Source organism: Rattus norvegicus, chromosome 9 (assembly GCF_021556685.1).
Source record: "Rattus norvegicus strain SHRSP/BbbUtx chromosome 9, alternate assembly SHRSP_T2T, whole genome shotgun sequence".
In the NCBI taxonomy this organism is placed as follows: Eukaryota; Metazoa; Chordata; class Mammalia; order Rodentia; family Muridae; genus Rattus; species Rattus norvegicus.
The window spans coordinates 77139784-77167162 of record NC_141542.1 but is presented as its reverse complement, the minus strand read 5'-3'; the positions used below and the strand labels follow the sequence as shown (position 1 = coordinate 77167162).

The window sequence follows — 27379 nt, the reverse complement described above, 5'->3', positions numbered from 1 at the left end:
TAGGAAGACACTACAGCAATCTATTATCACTTACGCGCTGTGATAGTGGGTAACAATCGGATCTTCAGTGATGTAAAAGAGTGTTTCTCATCCTCAAGGATGACCTAGTTTCCGATTTCCAGCAACTAAAGGCAAATATTCATTTGAATATCCCACCATTATTTCAAATATTACTTGTCCGAAGTTGAACTTGTGCCTCTCAGCATCCCTGCTGGTGAGCAGACTGTGATAGAAGAGAAAAGGGCTATAACCCTTCCCTGTGGCCTCTCTGTCACCCAGCGCAGAGCTCTGGACTTGACAGGCAGTTAGCCTTTATCTGTTGACTTGGCAGTGATACTGATCCTTTGCTTGTAGCCATTTTCCACCCTGGGGACCCTGAAGGCATCTTCGTGCTTATGCTTCATGGACTCTTAGGCTCGCCCAAGCCGTCACCTGTGCCTGTCAGTCTTTGCAAATGACATTCAGTTTTCTGCCTTTTCTCATTGCTCAGCACTCGTGTCTGGGTAAATACAAGTGACTTCCGTTTGCGTCCCCACTTACTCCCTCCTATTCTCTAAGGTCTGCCAAACCTCTCTTGTCAAATCTCTTACCGCTGTTGTTTTACTTTATAAATATTACTGGGTATTTTCTCTGTGCAGTCTCCCTAAAATGCTGAGGAACACCAGCATGAAGAGCCTTTTGGGGAGTGGCTGCACTGCCACTGCACAAGAGTTTTGAAAACGTGCTACACAGCAGTAGCTTTGTCCAGAGGAACTGGAGATAAAGGAGGAGACGCGACTGACCTGTCACAAACAAAAGCTCTGCAGCGAAGGGAGGGAGATGCTCCAGACAGACATTGCAAAGACAATGGACTCAGTCACTTACTCTACTACATTGTAAACCCAAACCTTCTCCTTAGTCTTAGCACCTCCATAAACTGTCCTTTAATCTTATCCCCAAATGGACCTCTTCAACTAATAAAACGAACATCCCTGTTATCTACTAAAAATCACCTTTGTTGCATCATCCTCCCAACCAAAATGCTTTCCTTTCAGACGAGTAGACTCCTGACCATATCCCACCCACTCTAAAAGGATACTCTGGTGGAGGTTTGCATTCTGCCTGGTCTCTCCCTTTATGAACTTTCTAAAGCTGAGCATAACCTTTTAAGCTCAATTTTAGGCATCAGACACAAGTCATTCATTCTGTCAACTGGTGTGAATGGCGGATTTCACAAAAGCAAGTTATCATGTTGAAAAGCCAGCTTTAAAACACCGCTCAGTACCTGTGCGTCATCAGAGAATTACTGGATTCCGATTGGCTCCCTGCACCCACAGCCTGACTGACACAGACGTCAGAACATTCGTAAAGGTTCAGGATGTTACGATAACTGCTACTGTGTGATAGTTTGCATTTGTTCCAAATAAATGGAACAAATGTCCAGTTCTGTAAGTTTTGTTGATAAAATGCCTCTCAGGGGCTGCTTGTAAAGAATTTTAATACTACAAAGGATGTTTGTAATATTTATACGTACATATTATGCAGGGCACACAAACCCCATTTGTATAAAAGAAGCAGAGATATAGAAGCCCAGGAACGTCATAGGTTCTGCAACTGTTAGTCTGAGAGGGCTGTGGAGTGTCCAGGAGAAACCCTGGGGCCCTCGGCTGAACCACCATTACTGCCCCAGCTTTGTTTCCATGGCATTCAGACGTAGAGCCAAAGGAGCCTTTTACAGTCTTAACTTCTTCCCATCCCAATCGGTTTCTCTCTTCCAAACACTGTGGTACTTATAGTTTGTAATAGGGGTTTGTATTTAGTTATTCCCTGGTTATTTTTTAAATCTTTTTTTTTCTTTTCCGGAGCTGAGGACCGAACCCAGGCCCTTGAGCTTGCTAGGCAAGCGCTCTACCACTGAGCTAAACCCCCAACCCTTCCCTGGTTATTTTGATAGTTTTTTTTTCTCTAAACTAAATTCCTTGAATACAGTGATCTTTCAAATTTAAAATTGACTTTATGTACTTTGTGTGTTGTTTTAAAGATCTTGATTTCTTTTCTGACACAAGGTCTCAGTGTATACAAACTGGCCTTGATGCTTTTTATTTTCTTTTAAAACATTATATTTTATTAATTTGGGGAAATTGCATACATACATACATACATACATACATACATACATACATACATACATACATATGACAGACATATAAGGTATTTTGATTACATTCACTTCTTCCAGACCCACCCCAACCCTTCCCAACTCTGTCCTCTTGTTTTTTTTAAGCCCACTAATTCCAATTTGTGCTGCCCATATACTTGTGGTTTGAGGCCGTCCAGTGGAGACTGGATAACCTACTAGGGCTACACCTTTAAAGAAAACTGAACCTCTGTTCCCCAGAAGCCATCAACTGTCTATAGAGCGTCAGCAGCAGTTTTGACTGACTCGGTCTTGTGCAAGTCTTGTGTGAGTGACCATTACTGTTCTGAGTTCATAGGCACAGCAATCTTGCTCTGTCCAAAAGACACTGTTCCGGTTTGGTCCTCACCAGTCTGAGTTCTTACAACGCTCCCTTTTTGACAGTGGTCCCTAAGTCTGGGTAGCAGGTGGGTAACAATTATTCTCTGTGCTTTAACCAGTTGTGAGTTTCTGCATTAATTGCCAACCACTGCATAGAGATGTTTTTCTGATGAGGTCTGAGAACTGCCATTATCTGTGAGGAGAGAGAGAGAGAGGAATTTTGATGGAAGTTTGATTCTATGTCCACTTAGCAAAATAATAGTAGTAGGTTCACTCCTGTGGCCCAGAATTCTTATGTAGCCCAGGCTGGCCCTCAACTCAGGATCCTTCTGTCTCATCTTTCCATAAGCTGGGATTCCAGGCAAGAGCCATAATAACTCTTGCTATTCATTTTCATTGCCAACTAAAGAATGCAGATTTACTGCTAAAAATTAAAGAAATTTTAAAGTATTATATCACTGTGCAACATTTTTGTCTTCTTGTAATTTCTTTTACCCTTTTCCTGTATTTTTTTTCACAAATTCATACTGCATCAAATGTTTGCAGTTTTCTATCAAGCATGTACTGTGAGCATCTCGTCAGTACTCACAAATGCTCCCTTATAAACCATCATTTTCTTAAACATTTCCTGTGACTGGACACTTAAGAAACACCGTTCCTTGTCATCGTCCCACAGTATTTTTAATGTTTATTGTCAAATGTGCAGGCTGCAGTGACTCATGTTCCCCCCCCCCCAGGTCTCCTTTCATTCTTACCGACAATGAACGATATTCTGTCTAAAGACCAGAGATTATGTCTTGTGTTTCTCCAGCGACTATTACAGAGCTAGAAACATAGTAGACACTGAATATTTTTTGATAATTGAGTTAATAAACTAACTGTCCATTCATTGACCCATTAGTCTCATATCTGATAGTCCTTGAACTGGATGTAAAAATTACACAGAACACCATCTGCATTTGAAGAATAAATTAAAATGCTGACTAGTACCAAATATAACATGTACAGAAGTTACTTCTGAAACATTCCAGTCCTAAGAAGCCTTTTGGAATGGACAAGTTGCCTTGTTTTTCTAAGAGGAGGAAGTACTGAGAGTAAGGAGGTAAATTTAGCATAAGAAAACTCTCCCACCCATTAGCTGTTAGGTCTGAGAATGGAATCATGTCTGAGAAGTCAAATCTAGCATTCGTTTTTATAGTGTTAGAAATTTCTGAAAAATTACTAATTTGAAATCTCATTTAAAAGGAAACATTCAATAATTTTTTATTATATTTTTCTCACCAGGGTTCTGGAATGAGTTTGTATCCCATAAAGCAATATATAGTGGAAAGAGAAAGTGAACAGGGTCAAGATAGTGGTTCTAGTCCAGCAGCAGCCAGTAACAAATATTCAAATATTTAACTTTAGTTGGGTCATTTCATGAATTGGGGCAAGAGTTTCTTTCTTTTTTTTTTTTTCTTTTTCTTTTTCTTTTTTTCGGAGCTGGGGACCAAATCCAGGGCCTTGCGTTTGCCAGGCAAGCGCTCTACCACTGAGCTAAATCCCCAACCCCAGGGGCAAGAGTTTCTAACTATAAAATAAAAACCTGGGTATGGTCAGCATTTCCCAAAATCTATTCTGTGTAACACATCTCTAATGATCTGTTCCATTAGAGAAAGACTTTCATAGTTAAACACATTTGGGAAATACTACTCTAATACCTGTATAAGAATTTCATGTGCATATTACCGCAACCATAAAAAAGTTCTCTAGTTGAGAAATCCACAGGACTTTGCTTAGCGTCTTTTACTCGGTTGGTTTTTTTTTTTTTTTAATTTAGAGAATACTTTATTAGTTTTTGTAATCAAACCCACGTATATAAGACCTTACATATTTAATACAGTGTGTTACCCCTGTACAAATGGAAAAAACTTAAGTTCAACATTTCTAGACCAATATGGCTGTTAATTTCTGTACAGTGCCAACTCAACACAGTAAACGGGGATACTTTTTTTACTCGGTTGGTTAAAGGAGCTCAAAACTCCTTTGGAAATCGTGCCTACTGTATTAGTCAGTGCTCCTAGAGTGACAGAACTTACTGACTGGAGATTCACATACACATACACACACACATACACACACATACACACACACACACATACATACACATACACATGCATACACATACACATACACACATACACATATACACACACACATACACATATACACATACACACACATACACACATACACACACACATACACACACATACACATACACATACGCACACATACACATAACATACGCATACACATACACACACATACATACACATAATGATTTATTAGAATGATTTACAGGCTGTGGTTCAGCTAATCCAACGATGCTTATAAATGGAAGGTCCAAGAATCTAGTAGTTGTTCAGTCCACAGAGGCTGAATGCCTCACTTTGTCTTCAGTATAGGACAGAATCATGAAGAAGTAGACTCTAATGCCAGCCAAGGGATGGACTTGCTAGCAAAGGAGAGTATATGTAGGCAAGGAGACATAACTTGCTTCTCCCATGTTTTTATATAGGCTGAAAGGTGTATCTTCCAGGGCTGGGGAGATGGCTCAGCAATTAAGAGCATTGACTGCTCTTCCAGAGGACCCAGGTTCAATTCCCGGCACCTATATAGTAGCTCATGACAGTCTGTAACTCAAGTTATAGAGAATCTGATTCCTTCACACAGACATATATATAGGCCAAACACCAAATGTATATAAAAGTAAGTAAATTATATATATATAAAAAAGTGTATCCTCCCACCACAAATATTTGGATTAGAAGTGTCTTCCCAGAACAAATTATTTAGTTGAAAAAATGTCCTTCATAGGTGTGCCCAGTAGTTGGGTTTTAGTTAACTCAGACTTAGTAAAGTTGACAACCAAGAATGGCTATTGTATCATCACATCTACCAGAATCCTGTGAAACCGCTATCCATAAGGACACACTTTTGCAGAGTAATGGACTAAGAGTCCTTTGATGTGTGCGTGTCTCTCTCTGTGTGTGTGTGTGTGTGTGTGTGTGTGTGTGTGTGTGTGTGTGTGTGTGTGTGCAGGACTCCACACGATCTCTAATTAAACACGGGGCTTATCCATTTCTTGAGTGTCCCTGGCCAGTGAGTTTCAGGGATATTCCCCTCTCTAAGCCCTGGGATTAGGGATACCTTGAACTAAGATCCTCTTTGCTCAGTAAGCCCTCTGTGGACTGAGCTCCCTGTCTTCTATGGTAATACTTTCCTGTATAACTGTTTATCCGGGATCCTCCTTCTGCATTCTTATTTCGGGGGGGGGGGGTTAATATCGTCTACTCAGCTTCCCCAGACAGGAGCTTGCTTGTCTTTTGTAGAGCTTTCTCTCTCATTCAATCCTCCAGCCAATTTTCCAGGAAATTCAGTAGATTCCACCTTCTCATTATCTTTGTCTCCCACTGCACTTCCTCTGCCTCCGTGGAGACCTAGGTTATTCTCCCTCCCTCTTTTTACTTCTATTCTTCAATTTTCTCTTGTCTCCAAATACATACTCGGTTGTCACAGAGACTAAAACTTGGTTTGTGGTTTGAATATGCTTAGCCCAGGGAGTGGCACTATTAGGAGGTGTGGCCTTGTTGGAGGAAGTGTGTCACTGTTGGGGTGGGCTTGGAGACCCTCCTCCTAGCTGCCTGAAGACAATCTTTTCCTGGCTGCCTTCCTATCAAGATGTAGAACTCTCAGCTCCTCCTATACCATGTCTGCCTGGATGCTGCCATGCCTCCTGCTGTGATGGTAATGGACTGAACCTCTGAACCTGTAAGCCAGCCTCAATTAGGTGTTGCCCTTTATAGAAGTTGCCTTGGTTCTTGGTGTCTCTCCACAGCAATGGAAACCATAAGACACAAGTCAAAGAGTTTATTCTTTGTTATAAAGTTCAAGCTCCTTAGTGTAGAATATGAGCTCTCGATTAATTCGGTCCTCTCTACCATTCCCCACCTATCTGAACCTTCTCTGCGTCTGTCCTGAATTACTTGGGAGTAGACCTCTTGGGCATGGTAATACTACTGTTCACACACCTGCACAGACATTGCTGTCTTTCTCTAGAATGCCTGTGCCCTCCTCACTGGGTTAGCTCCTCCCTGTCATTAAACACGTAGTTAGTTTATCTCCCCACTGGATAGGCTTTCCTGACCTGTGAATAGACGAACTTTCTCATAGTGGCTTCCCTGCCTCCTTTATCCAGCAGTCTGTGATTTCTGGGGGCTGGAGGCATCAAGTCTCTCTTGTCTTCGCATTCTTACACATTAGCTGGAGCTCAATAGACTCTAATTAAGTGAATGGATTATTTCATGGTTTAATGGAACTGATGAGGACCTGTTTATTTTTCTCAGTGATGGAAAGTGACTGTTTTCTAAGATTCATCTTAACCAGCCCAAGCACTTCTTGGAAGAGTTGGCTGAGAGCTATCTAAAGAGCACTCTGGGGCCTATTTTGTAAGGAGGTTTCTATAAAAGTGAGACTCTTCCTTGTAATGTTAACGTTCAGCCTGGTAATAACATTTGACAACACGTTACTAGGTTTGAGCACCTAGGTATGTTCAATCTCAATAAACTTAGTCACAAGGGAAATGAAGGGGCTCCAGACATTTAAATGCATTGCTGATTCAAAATTTCAAAGCATTAGTCTTTAATACAAAGGTCTACAGAAAATACTGCACATGATATTCATTAAGAGAATATAGTGCGCTGAAAAAAATTACAGGTAATAAATGATGACTAAACTCAACAAGGAAGAGAGGTCACAGGAACGGGCCACTTCTACCATTTTTAGTTTACGAGATAATGTTATTTTACATGGTTATTGAAGTGCCTATAAATTTAAAATAGAAAAATGCATTTATTTCCTAAAGTATAAGCATCTCACATGTGAAACAGTCCAGTAATGGTATTGGACAGTTCTAAATACCAGTTTGAAGCAGATCGTGCAGCAGTTTGGGAAAGACTACTAAAAACTGAAACCACTTGGAAATCTTCAAGAATATCAGGAAGTCAAGTGCAATTAGTCAAACTGGGATTTGATCCTAGAATAGAGAAATGAATACTCATTCTTAGAAAGATCGCCAGAATTTTGGAAATACGTGATTTTGGGGGGGGGGTTAAAATTCAAATTACAGAAACGGTTAAAGAGAGGACAAGAAGACATGAGGGGAAATGCTGAAAATTCAATGCAGCCAATTCCAGACCATAGCTCAATTTCTTTAATGCTAACAAAGTACATAGCCAAGCAAAGGTAATTTAATACTACTTTGCCTTTCCTTTGATCAACTTTACATGAAGGTCATGAGAAGGACGTAAATCGAAAGAAATCTAAGTCTGCCTAAGTCAAACCTGCATTAAAATAAGCAGCATTTGAGTAATTGGGAGCTTGGCATCAAACTCAGTATTTTAAATGTAGTACTCGGGAAACACAGCACAGGGCTCAGGAGAGGGCTCAGGCTAACACCCTTGCTGAGAACAAATTCAGTAAAGGAGAACAGAAACCAGGGACACAGATGAACAGGCTTTGATGTGAAAAGGTAAAGATGAATGGAATAACGTCCGATTCCAAAGCTTCCCATACATTGAACGAAACTGCAGAGTTTAAGCTAAAATGGGATTTCCTAAGGCACTGCTCCCAGATTTCAACAATAGTCGGTGAGTGCCTAAGGTTAGCCCAGGGTTGGTTTTGGAGACTGAGGATGCCGAGCAGGCAAAGGCGCACATCCGAGACCGGCCTCCTCGTCCGCCCTCAGTCTTCCAAGACCCTCGGACCGAAGCAATTGGGCAGGCTTCCCGGGCAAGGCCACGGCGGGCGGGACCGCGGCGGGATTTTCCTCTCCTCTCATTCATTCTCTGATTCATTGGTTCCTGGAGGCGGCTCACAAGGACGCGCGCAGGAAAGGCAGGGCGCGGAGGACAGCCGCGGCTGGGTGCGGCCCGGCGCCTGAGGGGCGGCCGGTGGGGGGGTGGGGGGGGTGGCTGGCCAGGCCGCGAGGGGCGCGCGCGTGCGCGTGTGCAGGCGGCAAGAGAGGCGCGTGGCCGCCAGCGCCGGAAGTGAGCGGTGGCCGCGCCGAGGAGCGCGCGGCCGGGCGCGAGGCGGTCCGCCCCTGGGCCCCGCGGCCCTCAGCCCCGCCCTGTATGCCGGGGCCGGACGCGCGGGCTCTGTGATCCCCGCCGCCCGGCTCTGCGGCCGACCCGCCCAGTTCCCGCCGACGCCCGCTCTGTGGGTCGGTCAGTCAGTCACCGAGCGCGCGCCGCGGGAGCTGCGGTCGCTCTCAGCGTTCGGGAGAGGAGCGTCGCGCCTGGCGAGGCGGCAGCGGCGGCTGGAGGGCGCGAGCAGCTGCTGCCTAGCGCGGGGCTCCGGGAGGGCCGAGGGGCTGCCGCGGTGAGTGCTCCGACGCCTGGCCCTCGAGGTCCGGGAGACAGAGATCTGGGTGCTCCGAAGGCGCTGCCGTCTCCATTTTCCCAGTGCCCGGCGTGGCCCTCGGGACGAGTGCAAGCGGCTGCAGTCCGGGGCGGGGTCGTTGCCGGCCGGGCTTGGCGTTGGGCTGAGCCCGACCAGGCGGCCTGCGTTGGGTAGGGGTCGGCGGGGCCTGGGCTGCACCCCGCGCCCCTTGGGGCTGCACCGTGCAGACAATGAGACCTAGGTCCGCCTCGGGAGGTGCGGCAGGGCTGATACTCAGCACTAGGGCGCTGGTGGCCGGGGACCACGGGTGGAAAGGAACTGGCCCCCGATAGCCACAGAAACCGGTGGCTGGATGCGGGATTGTTCTAGCTTCCGTGCCCTGCCTGCCTTCATAGATGAGTTCACTGCAGAGATTTAGAAAGGCGGGGCGCTTTCTGTGTCTTCTAATTAAGCCGGCAAAGTAATTGCTCTAGTGCTTTTTAGCTCCATCTCATCTTTCCGCGTACATTCCCGCCGGAAATCCAAACTGCAATTCAGTGGAGGACGGCTGAGAGAGGGAAGGCTGCCTAATACTGTTGGTTAGGGTGCCTTCGTTTTAAGACGCCTGAAAGATAGCCTTTTCTTATTCAGACGTTGTCTTAGGATAGCCCCACTGTGTGAACTGGGAACTGCTGGATCCTTATGCTGGTATAAACATGTGCCTCAGAGTGAAATAGGGGCTTTGGGAAATGATATGAGTTGCATGTTTCCTGTGTGTTGTATTTCATACATTTTGTGGGAAGAAGAGTGTGGGGTGGGTGCTCCCTGCAGCATTTCTCATAGAGAAGTGGAGAGCCACCCCAGTAGGTAAAGTCCTCCCTAAGGAATTGTAAAGGTAGCAGGCTAAGGGTGAGGCATGATTCTAAATGGTGGTATTGTGTTCGTAAGAATATTGAAGTGAGCACACAGTCGCGGAAACCTACTCAGGTATAGTGGGAGACACTTCTACAACACTTGAGCAGTGAAAGCAGCGTTAGAACAGAGTAAACTAACATTCCATGCGCTAGAATAGACTAGCGACGTGATAGTGGACAAGCAAGCCATTAACTATGCAGTAGTTCCCTACGGGTAAGCAGCAGTGCGCCACCTGTTTACCTTTCTAGCCTGTTGTCAAGATTGAATAAGAAAAGGTATGCAAAATTGGTACCCTGTCGCCTGCACCATATGTGTTAAATTAAACTTCTTTTCCTACTGCTGGGGGCGGAGGGTCAGGTGTCTCAGGAGAGGGAGGGCCAGAAGTGAATGTTGGTAACAGTGCGTTGTTGAGGCTTGTGTAGCATAAGGCAGCAAGGAGAAGGTTGATTCTACATTAAGACGTCAGTGGGGAGAAATCTATGGAAGCTGCCAGTATAAAGTGGAGCCTTTTAAAAGGTTGAATAATACTTCTTTTAAAAACGTTTTATTAGTTATACATAATACAGGGTCTCATCTGATCTTTTCATACGTGTGCATCATGTATTTCAATTTCAACAGGATGAGCAGGATTTTAACAGTGTAGACTGGGAGAAGAAGCCATTTCACTTGTAGGTGGTAATTATCCTTTTAGAGCTGAGTTCAGGAGCCAGACATGGTGGATGCCTGTAGCTTGCACTCGGGAGGCTGAGGCAGGAAGATTGAAGTAAAGTCCAGGTCAACCTGGGTTACACAATGAGAGCCTATCTGAAAAGCCAACCACATAAAAAATAAAGTAAAATCCGAATTCTCTAAGTAGAACCCTGGAGAGGTGACAAAATAAGGACACTCTTTAAAACCCTTTGTTGAGTTTGTTCCAGACAGCAGTTCCAGACAGCAGTTGAAGTAAGTACAAAATGTCTACAAGGCCTTGTTAGTGATTTGTATTTCCCCAGACATCTTGTGGTATTTGGATTGCTGCTCACTTCTGTTTGCTTTCAGTAAAGAGCAATGTGTCGCTATCTCTTTGTGATGAATATTAGTTCTATTTAGTATTCCACACAGACTCTTTTGACTCAGTCTTCACTGAGATGATTCCCTTAGTGTCTGACTGGCGGTAGGGAGTGGTAGGCATCTTTTTTGATAATGGCTCCACAGTTTTTAACACATTAGATGTTTTTAACTGTTATCTTTGAGGATAATTGTGTTGATTTTTTTTTTGTTTTGTTTTTGCGGAGTTTTGGCTCTCTCCTAATAAATAAATATTAATGGACTGGGAACAAGGACAACAGATTCTAGGATACACATTTGCTTAATTGGCTTTGGTTGGAAGTCAGTGGATGTCAATATTAATATTAATCTCAAACTCTTATTTCTTTAGGAAAAGTAATATTATGGAGTAAGATATGTAACATCAGGCTAACTATTTGAATTCTTAGATCCATTGCCTACTAAATGGGAAGTTTGGAGTAGATCACTGGTGTTCATTTGTTATTTCTTATTGACCTTAAGAATTTTGAGGAGCTAAGTGCAGTAACAGGAACCTCTATTTGAGAGGGAGGCTGAAGTAGGAGGGTACTGAGTTTGAGGGTAGCCTACATAATCAGACTTTGCCTCAAAGCAAAACAAAAGGAATAATTTAATTTTGACGAAGGGCTTTTAAGGTTCCACAGACATTTGACCTAAAGTTCATAAAAGAGTTTGGAGATACAGCTTGGTGGGAGAGCAGTTACCACACATATAAGGGCCTGGGTTTGAGACGTAGCACAAAGCCGAAGTCTAATTTGTATGCTTGAAGTCAAGAGCATTACACTGAAATCAGAGCAGATGGGAAGCTAAGACAGGAGGGTTAAGGCTAGCTTAGGCTATATGCTGAGGTTCTGACTCATAAAAATGTTTTAAAATTATAGTAACAAAAATTGTTACTGCTTTCAGTGCTTCCTATGTATCGAGTTATTTATTCCTTACCATGCCTCTATGAAGAAGGTTCTGTTAATTGAGAAAACAAGCAGAGATAATAAGTTACTTTCTCAAAGACTACACACCTCTATAGTAAACAGGTTTAAAACTAGGTAGCCTAATTCTTATATTCTTACCACCTTCCTATGCTGCCATGTAGAAAACTAGCACATCTTTTTTTTTTCCCATTTTAAAGTATGTTAAAGTCTTTATACAACCTTAGCCATTTAAAGCATTAAGTTGTTAACTTTCGGTGGCATTAAATGCATTCATGTAATTGTGTAACTGTTACACTATCCATTTCCAGAACTTTTTCACAATCCCAAACTGAAATCCAACCTGTTAAACAGTAACTTCTCATCTACCACTGCTACTTCTAGTAGCAGCTTTTTTACTTTGTCTATATGCCTTTAACACCGTGGGTGCTTTCTATTAGTGTAGTCCTTGTTCTGTTGTTGTTGTTGTTGTTGTTGTTGTTGTTGTTGTTGCTGCTGCTGCTGCTGCTGTTCTTGGGCTTTTTTAACCAGAATCTTACCTTGAAGCCCAGGATGGACTGGAACTCACTGTTTAGATCAGGTTGACTTTAGCTAATCACTTTAGCATGTTTATTTAAATTCTTTTTAACATATTAAAAACTGGATGACCTACAGACCAAAGCTTGTGAATTTTAAATGAACACTTGATGGGAAACGTCATAGATGGAAGACTTTTTATTTAAAACTTTATTTAGTCTTGTGTACTACTTATTCAATTGTCCCAATAGTTTATTACTATGGCTCTTGCCATAGTATTCCATTAAATAAGCAAAACCAAACATTTCTATGCAGGCTGAACTCATCCTGTTTAGATCCTTGTTAAAAATCAACAATGAACATTTAACAATAAATTCTGATAGCTTATCATAAATGTTTTTATAGTTCATTGTGTTTCTTTTCTTTATCTCTACTCTTCTTTTTTGTTTGTTTGCTTGTTGTGTTCTAAGATAGGGTTTTTCTTTGTAGCCCTAGCTCTCCTGAAACTTGCTCTGTAATAGATCAGACTGGCTTCAAACTCAAGAGTTCTGCCTGCCTCTGTCTCTTGAGTGCTGGAATTAAAGGCTGCTGCAAGCTTTTCTTAGTTTGCCTTGTGACTTAGTCACTGTTCTAATGCTGCGAAGAGATACCATGACCAAGTCAACTTGAAAAAGAAACATGTAATTGGATGCTTGCTTACAGTTTCAGGGGCTTATTCCATTATCATCATGATGGTATGAAGGCAGACATGGTGCTAGAGAAGTAACTGAGAGCTGCATCTTGATCCATAGACAGCAGGCAGAGAGATGCTAGGCTTCACAAGGGCTTTTGAAACCTCAAATCCATCCTCCAGCACATCAGTGATATATCTCCTCCAAACAAGGCCACACCTTCTAACCTAACCCTCCCAAAGAGTTTCACTACTAGTGACCAAACATTCAAAAATAAGAGCCTATGGGAATGCATTCTTATTCTACTCCTTCATCTCCATAGCTCATGCATTCAGTGCAACTTTAAAAAATCTTATCACAGTCTCAATACTGTTTAAAATCCAAAGTTTAAAGTATTTTTTGAGATTCATAGAAATCTGTAACCCCTTATAAAACAGAATCAAAACGAAGATCACATACTTCTAACAGACAATGACACAGAATAACTATTTCCATTCTGAAAGGGAGGAAAGGGAACACAGTCAGGAAATACTGGACTAAAGCAAGACAAGAAACCAGCAGGGCAAACTCTAAATTCTGCTTCTTGTCTGATATCAAAGGGTTCTTTGGATTGCTAACTCCTTTGATGACGACAACACACTTCTGTCCATTGGGCTGGCTCCATACTGGTCTGCAGCTCTTCTTGGCAGGCATTTCATGACTCTTAACAGCTTCATGCAATAGCTTCTCTGGCCCCTCATGCAAGGACACACCTGACATATGCCTGGGCTCCACAACTTTCCCGAGAAGGAGATTGTATCTCTCTTGTATCCTTTCCTCTAAAGTCAGAACCACATTATAAAGCTGCTAAATTCTGCTGCTTAGTGGGGTTGGAACTCAGTTCCCTCTTCAATAGCTAATACATCAGCTTCTGTTTCTGTTGTTGGTTTCATTCATTGCTTAAGCTTTTCTTTAATTCCTTTTCACAAGTTGGAAGCTTAGCTGGGTGGGGTCTTTCCCTGAGGTCACCCCCTTTATTCCATTTAGCACCAGGTTTTTCTTTCAACTTTTATCTCTTTAGCTCCATTACATTAACTGGTGCTCATGTCCTCCTCAAACTGTACTTTTTTTTTTATTTCTCTTTGTAGAGCTTGTTATAGCTCTGCATATGAGTGATTACTGACGACCATATGACACAGTCAGTATTAGGCTGTCTTGAATCTTTGCCAATCCCAAGCTCGGCAATGTAGCTTTAGGCAGAGTTTTTTAGGACAAGGGGGAAAAGACAGTAACAAGTCTGCCAGAATATCACTAGAATTCTTCCTAGGCCACTTTACTACTATTCTTCCCCTCTGAAACATCTTGAGCTGGGCCTCCACAGTTCAAAACATCCTCAGTACTATCTTCCATGTTTCTACTAGGAGAGCCCATTAAGCTCCATTTATAGTATCCAGGTACTTTTCTAGTTCAGAGTCCCAGAGTCTTCAATATTTCTTCAACAAACAGCATGCTCTGGCTTGTCACAGAAGTACTCCAGTCCCAGTAACAATTTTGTGACACTGTTCTAGTGCTGTGAAGAGATACCATGACCAAGACAACTCTTCAAACAGAGCATTTAATTGCTTACAGTTTCAGAGGCTTCGTTTATTTATTATTATCATCATGGCAGAGAGTGTGGTAGCAGGCATGGTGCTGGAGAGGTAACTGAGAACAACATCCCGATTGCAAGCCTGAGCCTGGTGTAGGCTTTTGAAACCTCAAAGCCCACTCCCGATGAACTCGTTGTCCAACAAGGCCACGCCTACTCCAACAAGACCTCACCTCCTTAGCATTCAACCATAGGAGCCTATAGAAGCCGTTCTTTCCAGACCGTCACACCTTGTAAGCTGTTGCTAAGTGTTGCTATTAAGACTTTTAAAAGAGAAGATTAACTTTTTTGGTCATAGGACTAGTATACTTGAGGCATATCCTGAGACTGCAGAGTGAACAGCTGTTACCAACTCAGACATGGCAGTACACACCTATAATCCCAGGACTCTTGGAGGATCACAAGTTTAACACCAGCATGGGCTGCGTAAGTTCCAAAACCATAGCAAAACCAAAACATTTACCTGCTAACAAAACCAGGCATCTGCCTTCTTACAACTTTATCTGGGTGAAATAAAAATAAATTTTTATAAAAATAAGTGTGTTACTTAGGTGGTTGCAAGGTTGTAACTTAGTATTTCTAACTCACAACTTCTTGTATTGATAATAAATTAAAATCAATTATTTGAACATAAAATAGCCACTAGCAATAATTTAGCCAGTTGAGTCACTGTCTGGGGTATTATAAGATTTCATCTGGAAAAGCTTGTGAAATATCAGAAAATTCAGGTTACGTGATCTTTAAAGCATCATCCTGTGTTCTTAGAGCTGTTTTAATATACCACACTTTGAGAATGGATCCTTGAAGCACATCCCTGATTAGCTTTTTAAAAGTACTTATTTTTTGCTGGTAATACAATGCATCGTTTCTCTGCTTTGGGCAGAGCTGGGCATATAGAGATAAGCATTTTCTCCAAAACAGAATGTCAAGGTACAAGAGGAATCAATAGAGAATGTAACTGAAGAAGCTAGGTCTTCAAAGAGACTAAGATAGAACTAAGGTGGAAAAGAAGTAAGGAGATTGGGTTTGGAAAGGAAGACAATTATTTGGTAAGAAAAAAGAAAACTCTAAGATTTAGTAGATCCTTCTTGATTGATGTCTAGTTATGTAAGCCCCTGGGTCAAAAAATGATGATCCCTGGTGAAAATTGGGCATGTAAATTTAGTAATAGGCTGAATTTTTGTTTCTTTGTTGAGGGTCTTGCCTGGGCTACAGTCTTATAGGAAAGAGTTCTGCAGAAATGTTCTGTCTCAAACTGGGAGCAGCACAGTTGCTCATTACTGGGCAGCTATATTAAGCAATCTATTGCAGGTCACCTGTACATACAATAGAATATTACTTAGCAATGAAAAGCAATTATCAATAAGTGCAATAGCATGAATGGACCTTTAAAATAACATCTTCACTAAAAAAAAAAAAAGAAGCTGGACATAAAAACCTATGTAGGTGGATACAGTTGATATGGGCAGAGTCACAAGGATGTTACCTGTGTGAAGCAGCTGTGACTAGAACTGTAAAGGGACTGTTTTATAGCCTAGAAGTGCTGATGAAAATGCAGTCTATATCAGTCACTGTGAACTTGCAAGAAATTTCAAGTCTGTCAAACAACACTGAATTACTGAATTAAGTACTTAATGAGCATACTGTGCTAGGGATAGAATTCAGAGTCATTGCCAGGCAAGTGCTCTACCACTGAGCTACCGCTCTATCCCTAAGAGGCACTTAAAACATTTGTTATATGGCTGTAAATTTTTATGTGTATGAGTAAACATATAATGTATGTGCGCCATGTTTGTGCTTGGTGCCCATGGAGGTCAGAAGAGGGCATTAGATGCCCTAGAACTGGAGTTAGAAATGGTTGTGAACCACCATGTGTGAACGGGAAACTGAACTTAGGTCCTCTGCAATAATAATACACTGAGCCGTGTCTCCATCCCCAGCTTTCCTGTCTTCTTGTTGGTCATTTGAGAAGTAACTGTGTAAAAGTTGGCTTAATTTTAAAATTCAGTGTTCTTTTTCTTTTGGCTTGTAACAGTTCTGTATGTTCTAAATACAAATTATTCATCCAGAAATATTTTCTCTTAATTTGGTACTTGCCTGCTTTTGTTTATTTTGTGACAGGAACTTGCCATGTATCCCAAGATAGCTTGAAATTCAGGGTCTCAGCCCTCTGGGTGTCAAGAATAACAGTGTGTGTCATAACAATGTGTGTCACCTTGTGCCTGCTTACCTTTTAAATAGTTTTAATAATGGACTTCATCAAGATTGTTAATTTTTTCTTTAATGACTGTAGGCATTTTCTGTGTCCTACTAAATTGCTATGTCAAAGTTCAAAATATATTTCAACATTTTCTCTTGTATGAGTTTTATAACTTTAGTTCTTATATTTCATACTATGATCCATTTTAAATTAATTATTTATTGTGGTGCAATGTGAAAATTTAAACTCTCTTCTCTCCTTTATGTCTGTTTCAACATTTTTCAGAACATACTTTCTTCTTTACCTCCCTTGACTTTCTTGTTTTGAAAGTGATTTGATTGTATAAATGTGGGTTAATTCATGAACTTTTATTACATTGATATAATAATTCCCTATCCTTTTTTGCCTGTATTATTTTAAATATAATTAATTTGAAGTCAGGTAGAGTAAACCCTTCAATCTTTTCATGATTGTTTAGACTACTTTTTTGATCATCTACATCCTAGAATCCTCGTTTGATTTATTAATTATTGTGAAGCCGAGGTTGAACCACTGAGCTACATTCCTAGTTCCAGCTTACTAATTTCTGTTTTCTAAGAATGTAGTTTTCTTTTAATATTGGTTGTAATTACATCAACTTGCTAGTTTAGTTTGGGGACACCTTATAAAAAACTTCATTTTCTAATACATTGACATAACATCTGTCTGTGTAGGTCTTTAATCTCTCAACGGTGTTCTGTATTTTCACATGTAATACTTTGTTACAGTGTTACATAAGCATTGTGCTCTGCCCTGTTTCTGCCATTTCCTACACTTGGAAATCATCCTTTGTACATAGTTTCTCTTTGCAACATAAATTAAGACTTGGTGTGAAGATTTCCCAAGTGATAACTTTGTCTGCTGCGTGGAGGACAGAACTTTATCTACTCTGATGTCACAGTACTAGAAATAGAAACTTAAACTGTCTTCAGAAATGTAAAACTAAAGATATCTCCAGGACTGGGATTTAGCTCCTAAATATTTAAAATTAGAAGTTTAAAGCTGTGTTAAATCTTTTGGCTTGTGTGGCTTTGAATACTAATTTAAATGGGCTGTTTCTTTCATTCATTTTTTTTTTTTAATTTCAAATTGACACAAGCCAATGTTATCTAGGAAAAGGAACTTAAGTTGAGAAAAAAATTTCATCACATTGCTTGTAGGCAAGTCAATGGGACTTTTTCTTGATTAATGATTGGTATGTGAGGGCCTGGTCTCCTGGCAGGGGTATGCCATTCCTGAGCCTGTGATCTGGGGTATGTAAGAAAGCAAACTAAATAGGCCAGGGCAAAGTAGTGAGCAGCATTCTTCCTTGGCTTCTGCTTCAGTTCCTCCTTCCAGGTTCTTTCCTTGATTTCTTGGCCTGACTTTTGTCTGTAAGGAGAAATAAACCCTTCTTGCGCCAAATTGTTTTTAGTCATGATATTTATCACAGCACTAGAATCCTAACTAGGACAACTAACATGGTCTGATCTTTTAAAGAAAATTTAAATTAATTAATTTATTTGTGTGTAAGTGTATATAGGGGCAGGGTATCAGAACAACTTTTGGGAGTCAGGTTTCCCTTCTACCATATGGGTTTGGGGGAGCTAACTCAAATCTTTGGGCTTGGTGGCAAATGTCTTTACACACTAAGCCATTTTGCTACCTTTTCAGAATCTAAAGAAAAATAGTCTTACAAATTTAATTTGAATGTATATTTTCACCAGATTAGTTTATATTTTATGGTTTGCTTTTTTCTTATACTAATAACACAAGTAATATACAAAGAAGAAAATAAAACAATCTTACTCAGAAATGACTACACTTAACATTTTATTTTTATTTTCTCATTATGTGTGTGTTTGCATAGTTGACTGGGATCATAGTTTATCTCTGCCTTTATTACTGAAACTGTTTCGGCTTCTTGAGCATATTCATATATTACATTTTGGGTTTTTTTCCCAAAATTATTTTTATATTTAAGTGTAAAACATGATATAAATTATAAAACATAGTGTTACCCAATGATCAGTTGTTTATATTTGTTTCAAGTAATTATGTTTAAAGAGATATATGATTAAACAAATTATATGAATATAATTTGTATTCTCGTTCATGTTTTAATATAACTAAATGTTCATAAAATTTTAGGTTTCTGGGGATAAAGAGATGGCTCAGTGGTTAGGAGCACTTGTTCTTGCAAAGGACCCAGGTTTAATTTCTAGCACCTCCATAGTGGCTCACAACCATCCCTAACTCCAGTTCTAGGAGATCTGATGCCCTCTTCTGACCTCTGTGGACAACAGGCATGTGTATGGTGCACAGACATATGGTTCAGGCAGAGTATAGATTTTTTTTTTCTTTTCTTTTTTTCGGAGCTGGGGACCGAACCCAGGGCCTTGTGCTTGCTAGGCAAGCGCTCTACCGCTGAGCTAATCCCCAACCCCGATAAATTTTTTTTAAAAAATTAGGTGGTTGTCTATACTTTTTGATTTAATATACTTACGCTATTTTAAATGTGGGTTAGTTGGTTTTAGACAATGTCTTACTCTGCTCAGTCTGAATTGAACTCAAAATCTTCCCACCTCAGCCTCCAACATATCTGGATCAAAGGTGTGAACTACCACTGAGCTTTTTTTTTTTTTAAGATGAAGTCTTGTCCTGGTTTAGGAGGCTTAGGATATCATGTGATGTTTCTTTTGGTGTTCATCTCTAAGTTGAACATTAAAAGTGGTATCTCTGAATCATCATATAGATCAGTGGTTCTTGACCTGTGGGTCCTGACACCCACAGGGGTCAGATATCTTACATTCATAACAAAATTACAGTTATGAAGCATCAATGAAAGTAATTTTATGATGGGGTTATCACAGCACGAGTGTATTGAAGAATCACAGCATTAGGAAGGTTGAGAACCACTGACATAGATAATCTCCAGGAGCTTCCCAAATGATAAGCAATCTACCTACGAGAGTGTTCTCATTGACCCATCTACTCCAACCCCTGCTCTATCACAGTTTTGTCATCTACCTACGAGAGTGTTCTCATTGATCCATATACTCCAACCCCTGCTCTATCACAGTTTTGTCATCTACCTACGAGAGTGTTCTCATTGATCCATATACTCCAACCCCTGCTCTATCACAGTTTTGTCAACTGGATAAGTATGTATTTTTTAGAGGTCTATAATATTTTTGTTTGGAAAAATTATACCGTAATTGTTTATTAAGAAGTTTCAATCCAAGTGGTGAGGCTTGGCAGCAAGTATCTTTAATTGCACTGAGCCATCTCAATAGCCAAAAAGAAAATTTTTAGGTAAGTTTTGAATAAAAGCTTTGCCATGTTTATTAATGGAGTAAAGGGGTGTGTTGTAAAGAAATCTTAGCTGTCCTGGCAGTACAGCTAATTGGAGAATTACTGAAAATATATTAACTCCTGGGTTGTGAAGTCTTTGTATATAATTGATAGGATTCTTTGGCTAACAGAACTCATGCCTGTTTTTATTTTCTGTAAGTTTTTCAGGGGCGGGGGGAGAATGTATTTAATTATTGGTAAAATATAAACACAGCATCAGGCTATACTTGTTTATTTTAAAACATCAAAGCTATTTTGTTTTAGTTTTGTCTGATTAGTTTTAAGTTTTAGTAATTATTGTCAAATGCTTATGATGTTAGAATAGAGATTACTTATTCTTAAAATGCTAAATTTATATTCTTACACTTTTTTTTTTAAAAAAAACAATGCCTCACTATGTAGCTTTGGCTGGCCTGGAACTGTTCCAACTCACAGTGATTTGCCTGCTTCTACCTCACGAGTGCTGGGATTAAAGGTGTACATCACCGCACCCAGCACACTATTTTCTACTAAACTGCCCGGTGTTTTTGCTTGTTTATCTTATCTGTGTGAGTGTTTTGCTGCCTATGTGCGTGTATGTGGACTACATACTTGTCTGTCATGGAAGTCAGAAGAGGGTGTCAGATCCCTTGGGACTGGAGTCACAAGGAGCCTGGGTCTACTGCAAGAACAAGTGCTCTTTATTCCTGATCTGACATTGAATTTGCACACCTTCCATTTTCTTCCTTGTGTGTTTTAAAAGGTTCCCATTTCAGAAAAGTGTTTTTCCTCCATTGTCTAAAGATCAGTTGTCTATATTTGTATGCATCTGTTTCTGGATTCTCTGTTCTGTTTCACTTGTCCAGTTGACTGTCCTTTTGCCAGTACCCCACTGTTTTGATTATCGTAGTATTGTATACAAGTCTTGAGGTTGGCTATAGTATCAATTGTCTGATTTTACTCATTTCTTTCAGAATTGTGTTAACTATTATAGATCTTTTGCCATTCACCCAGGAACATCCAACCTTTCGACATAGACATGGTGCTGCCATTTACAAAGTTCACTCTTGAAAACTGTACAATTGGTTTTAAAAAATGCAAAAAGTTCTCATGGTGTTTTAAGTAAATACACAGTCTTGTGTTAGTCCACATTCATAGCTATCCTGTGGTACAGTGCAACCCTCCGAGTTGAATACACTTGATTATCATAACTTGGTCGACTTTTCATGGGGATTCTGTTGACTGCATAAGTGAAGCCAAGAATTGGCATCCATGAAGGGTGATATTTATTAGGGGTTTTTGTTATTGTTATTGTTGCTGTTTTGGATATTTAGTAATTTGGATTCCTCTTTCTAGCTTAAAAATTGTTTGTTTGGTTTGTTTTTGTTTTTTGTTTTTTGTTTTTTTGTTTTTTTTTTTTTTTGGTTCTTTTTTTTGGAGCTGGGGACCGAACCCAGGGCCTTGCGCTTCCTAGGTAAGCGCTCTACCACTGAGCTAAATCCCCAGCCCCTTGTTTTTTGTTTTTTAATCATGTATGAGTCTTGGATTTGCCATCTCCTTACACCATTTGTTTGATCATGCCATCTTGGAGGCCCATTCATGTAATGGATTACACTAATTGATTTTCAGATATTGAGTCAGCATTGCGTACTTGGAATAAATCCCACTTGGTCATGGTGTATAATTCTTGTAGCTAACTTTTGTTGGAAGATATTCCCATTTATTTTCATAATTAATATTGATCTGCTATTTTCTCATGTCTGATTTTGGCATTAGGGTTATACTAGCCTCATAGAATGAGTTAGAAAGTGTTCTTTACTTATATAATTTAGAAGAGATTTCAGAGAATTTTATCAATTTCTTTCCTAAATGTTTAACTAGAATTCACCAGCAAACTTATCTGAACCTTTAGTTTTCTGTTTTAGACAGTTGCTAATTGTTGATTCAGTTTCTCTTAAATTTTATTTTATGTGTATGACTGTTTTGCCTACATGTATGTCTGTGTACCACTTGCATGCCTGGTGCCCACAGAGGCCAACAGAGGGATCAGATCCCCTGGAACTGAACTTATAGACTGTTGAGAGCCACCATGTGCATGCTGGGAATTGAACCAAGGTCCTACAGGAGCAGCCAGTGCTGAGCTCTTTTTTTCCCCCAGCCCCTAATTCAGTTTCTTTAGGATAGTATTTTAAATTCACTCTCCTCAATATCTATATGTATGACTTTACATTTAACATAGGAGTTTGTTTCTTAATTACTAGGGATAGAACCTGGGTGCTCTTCCCCAGAGGCAAATGCTTTACCATTGAGCTACACCCCACGCTCTCTTCTCTTTTGCTAAGTGTGTTTATAACATTCTTTTGCAGTGATTATTAATGTAGTTGGATAAATATTTACTGGCTTTGTTACTATTGCTCATTCTTTGTTCCTGTTTTTATCTTGTTCTCCCTTTCTACCTCTTTTTGGTTTAATAGAATATTTTACATGACTACATTTTCTCTTTATAGATCATCTACAGTAGGAATTCCACACTTTTAGTGGTTGCCTTGGAGTTCGTCTTATACATTATAACTAATATAAACACATTTTCAATAATACTGCTTCAAGAATATAATTTGAATACCTTATAATGACCTACTGGTTCTTGCCTGCTTGTCCCTTGTATTATTGTCATTAATTTCACTCATGTAAGCACTCGTATGTTTGCATGTAATATATGCATTAGCATACATAATCAAATACAGTGTTGCTACTATTATGTTGAACAAATGGTTATCCGGTCAATTAAGAATAAGAAAAGTTGATTCTGAGCTTGGTCTCTCAGGAGATTTAAGAAGATCATAAGTTTTAGGGCAGTCCAGTTGTGTATTAAGATGTCTCAAATAGTAAAAAAAAAAAAAAAAAAAAAAAAAAAAAAGTTAAAGTTTTAATTTATACTTTCACTAATTAACTGAATGACTATATCATATTCCTTTAATGTTTCTTGTGAAGCAATTCTACTGATAGCAAATCCCTCCAACTATTGTTTGTCTCAGAAATATTTCATTTTTCCTTCACTTTTTTCATTTGCATTGAGTTTATTTGAACCAGGACTGATAGCATAGACAGGAAATTTTCTTAAAATTAGATTAAAACAAAGCCCAGATGACAACAGGCAACTTAGGCAACTTTGGAGAAATGACTTTAGTGAGTACTGTATATGATTGGTAAGAGCCCTGAAGCATACTATTAAGAGTTAACGTACCGTATTCAACTTCTCTTACTCTAGAACTGCATAGAGGTTACTTTCAGGTTCTTGCTTTCACTAGAAATTCTGAGAGCTAAACCTTTGCACAAAAGCTCATTGTACTCCTCATTGTTAGCATAGGAAATCTAATACATCATTGTGATAGGGACAAGGGGAATAAAATGAAGTGTCCAGTGGAGTCCTGAGAGAATCACCTTTTAAGAAAAAATAGGGTCTCTGTATCCCAGGGTCTTGGGAGACTCCCAGCAATCTTCCTGCCTCAGTCTTCCATGTGCTACCATGCCCAGCTTTTCTTCACTTTTGAAGGATAACTTTTCATGGCACAGAAGTCCTATGTGCATCACTATTTTTTCTCTCAAAATATTAAACAGTTCACTTTAATCTTGAATGAATTCTAAGACGTTACGTAGAGGTTTTGTTTCTTTAGGTAAGTTTACAGAATGTTTGAAGTTTGACTGGGGATTCCAACTTAGTAGTGTAAAAACTGGAGCCCAACTCTGTAAGTAAGGGATAGATGTGGTGATACATGCCTTTAATCCCAACACTTGGAGGTAGAAGCAGGTGGTTCACAGTAAGTTTGGCCAACCTGGTCTACTTTGCAAGGGCCTGGCTAGCCGGAACTGTAACAGTGAGACTCCAACTCAGAAAGTTCATTTTGGTTGGAATAGTGTGTAATTCAGTGGAATAAAGCGCTCTGGCTTAGTAGTAGGTCCTGTTTACTGTTCATTTTCTTAATCTCAGAGAGGATTAGGAGAGAAACTGCTATAACTAGGGTGTGTGTGTGTGTGTGTGTGTGTGTGTGTGTGTGTGTGTGTGTGTGTGTGTGGTGTACCAGCTATACATGTTACATGATTCTAACATCTTAGAATCCATTCAGTCAAAATTAAAGCAAAATATTTGTTAAGAGAAGGGAAATGGATATTTTGGCCATGAATAAAACAGGTCATCAAACTCCATACCTCCTGGCTGTTTTTATTTCTATTCAGGTGTCGAGATGAGAAGAACTGACATTTTGAAGTCCTGATTCTCTTTTACTCAGTGTACTGCCTGGTCAAAGTATATAATGGTGAGCCAGGCATTACAGAGTCTTTTTTTTTTTAATTTTAACTTTTTTGCTTTAAAGGAATTTAATAGGTTTTCTAAGTTTTGCTCAGATTTCATTGAAAGGTTATTAGAAAAGATAAGTATCCTGTAAAATCTTCCCAGTCTTCTTTTTGAGATTCTCTGTGAATTTGTTTCTTTATGGTAATAGAATAAAGATAATGCTATCATTTTTTTTTTCTTTTCAAATTAGAATACTTTAATCCCTGCCTTCATGTACACACAAGGATTGGGGCAGGAGAGGCACTGAAAATGCAAAGCCATAGAATAGGTATGACAGCATTATCCTAAACCTTTCATTTTTACTGATTTGATTGTAGGCAGCTTTAAACATTTTTCTATCCTAATTTATCTTATGGGGCAAAATATAAAATTGATACCAGTTTTTAATATAATTGGCTTAAAAAATTAGGTGTGGGGCTGGAGAGATGTCTTAGTGGTTAAGAGCACTGACTGCTCTCCCAGAGGTCCAGATTTCCAGCAACCACATGGTGGCTCACAACCATCTTTAATGGTGATCCAATGTCCTCTTCTGGTGTGTCTGAAAACAGCGACAGTGTACTCACATTAAATAAATAAATCTTTTAAAAATGCATTAAAAATGTAGGTATGAAGCAAGTCTGCTCTAGAACATGGTTGATTTGTCATTGGTAGTTTCCCTTTGTGCTTCCTATATTCCAAACTTTGTTGCATAGGAAGTCACATTTGATTTTCTTTATACCTATGACCATTTGTTCTATTCAGAGAGTGACTCTGAAAACAAAAGTAAAATAATATGAAAAAATATTAAATGCATTAAGTTAATTAGAAGTCTGAGCACTTTGTACGAATTCCAGACTCCTGCTGAGATTTTATGAATCACTATGGATAGGGGTTTGATCTAGGAGAGCCAAATCCTTAAGCCTACAGGATGAAGAGCAACTGGTACCCCTCTTCTGGAACTAAGATTAAAGACTGACAACTTGATAGGAAGGTAGAGTGAAGTTCATATTTAAATAATAAACTTCACAGAAAAACAACTGAAGGTGGGTGGAGGGAATTCCTCTGGTGTCAATTTATGTCTCTGATTTCCTCCTACTTTCTTCCCCTTCTCTGCAGATTAAGAAAGCCATGCCAGTGATTTAATCAGATTCTGTCTAGTTAATGGTAAACTTAGAAGAGAACAATTATCTGAGTTTTTCAGACCCCTCGCTTAGTTCTAGGTGGCTCAAATTAGAGAATCCTTAACAGACTTGTTTCTTTAAGCTGATGTTTTGAGGGCCGAGTAATGGCCATTCAGATCTAGGACACACAAATAGATGATTTACTTACTTGAAATTTTCAGATTTAACAAGAATTTGTTTTAAAAAGTTGGGAGACACAGAGGTATACACAGAGACAGACACATAAGTTAAAAAACAAAGTCTTTAAACAGAAAGGAGCTGATTAGCATGTATTATCTAAATCTCAACAAATTTAAAAGCTTATTTTCAGGATTAGGCATCACTGTGTCACACTGGCTGGACTGGAATTCACTGTGTAGAGTGGCTGGCCTGAACTCCCAAGTGCTACATGCTACCACACCTAGGTTTCCCGAAGTTCAGGCTTGCCTCAGACTTGCTATGTAAAGGAGGAGGGCTCTGAACACTGTCAGGTAGAGGCAGAACTTTTAAAAGAACATGTTGGAACAGAGATAGGAGTAAGAGCTACATCGTGACAAATGTCATTTTTTTCTCTTTAGAAAAAACACACTTTAATGAATGTATGCATGTCCATGTGCACACCCCACCGTACACAGTTGTGCCATGGCATATTTGGAGGTCAGAAAACAACTTGGGGAGCTGTTTTTCTCCTTCCACCACGTGGATCCTGAGCATCAAGCTGAGTGCTGTGAGGCTAGCCCTTTTCTTTTTTTTTTTTTTTTTTTTTTTTTTTTGGTTCTTTTTTTCGGAGCTGGGGACCGAACCTAGGGCCTTGCGCTTCCTAGGCAAGCGCTCTACCACTGAGCTAAATCCCCAACCCCAGGCTAGCCCTTTTCTAACCTGCCTTGTAAGGTTTCTTAATACTTTGAATTTGAATGGATTATTTTAAAAAACCAATTTGAGTTCAAGCTTTGTCCTTATAATATGCATTTATTATTTTTAGCATAGCTGCTAAATCATGTCTTAAAATACCCTTAGGAAACATTCCACCGAAATTGTGTATAGTCATATTTTTCTGTTTTTTCTTAAGTCTGCTGTTGGTAGAGAAATTTTAAAATGTGTTAGTTCCTTTGAGTATTTATTTACTTCTAACCAGATAAATTGATTTTTTTTAAAAGAAAAAAGAAGTGTACCTTTAGCTTTGAGTCATCTGAAATTGACATCACTTAATTTTTAAACCTCTTAAATTGGGAATATTTGGGGGGAAAGTTTTAAAATTTAGATGAGTAGATTCCAGCTAGGAAATGCCAGAGAATGATCCTGACTTAGGTCCATCTCTTGGTCAGTATTTAATATTTAATAAAGCTTACTTTAAATTCCCCCCAAAAAAATAGGTCAATAAAGAGTCTTTCTCTAGAGTGATAAATGAGAACTATTATGTTCTCTCTTTCCAGAGCTTGTAGCCTACATGGGTATGGGGGCTGAAGAGGTACGCGCATAGATAGATAGCCAGGACACAAGGCTGATTTACTGTGACTGCTATAGGCAGGTACAAAGTTCGTGGTCACTGAAGAAAAAGGAGTGACTAATTTTTGTTTCTTGACAGATTTTTGTTTTTGAAAAGAAGAACTGAAACAAGAAGTGTGAAAAGTATAGAAATGGCAAAAAGAGGGGTTGGGGATTTAGCTCAGTGGTAGAGCGCTTGCCTAGGAAGCGCAAGGC

At 39.7% G+C, this 27379-nt stretch overlaps 2 protein-coding genes across 28 annotated transcripts in view; one reads left to right on the top strand and one right to left on the bottom strand.

The window, feature by feature from the left end:
* Positions 1-2081: 2081 nt before the first annotated feature.
* Abi2 (abl-interactor 2) overlaps positions 2082-27379 on the bottom strand; it is a 169821-nt gene continuing 144523 nt past the window's right edge. For all 3 annotated transcript variants that reach the window (XM_087564924.1, XM_087564933.1, XM_087564948.1), the window contains one exon: positions 2082-2690. In XM_087564924.1, coding sequence (XP_087421050.1) covers positions 2632-2690 — 59 coding nt within the window. In that variant the 3' untranslated portion in view covers positions 2082-2631. The remainder of the gene's footprint in view (positions 2691-27379) is intronic.
* Positions 8719-27379, top strand: part of Raph1 (Ras association (RalGDS/AF-6) and pleckstrin homology domains 1) — an 82883-nt gene continuing 64222 nt past the window's right edge. For 24 of the 25 annotated variants that reach the window (XR_015628719.1, XR_015628716.1, XR_015628718.1 and 21 more), the window contains exon 1: positions 8771-8917. The gene's annotated coding sequence lies outside the window, so the exon portion shown is untranslated. 25 annotated transcript variants of the gene reach the window in all.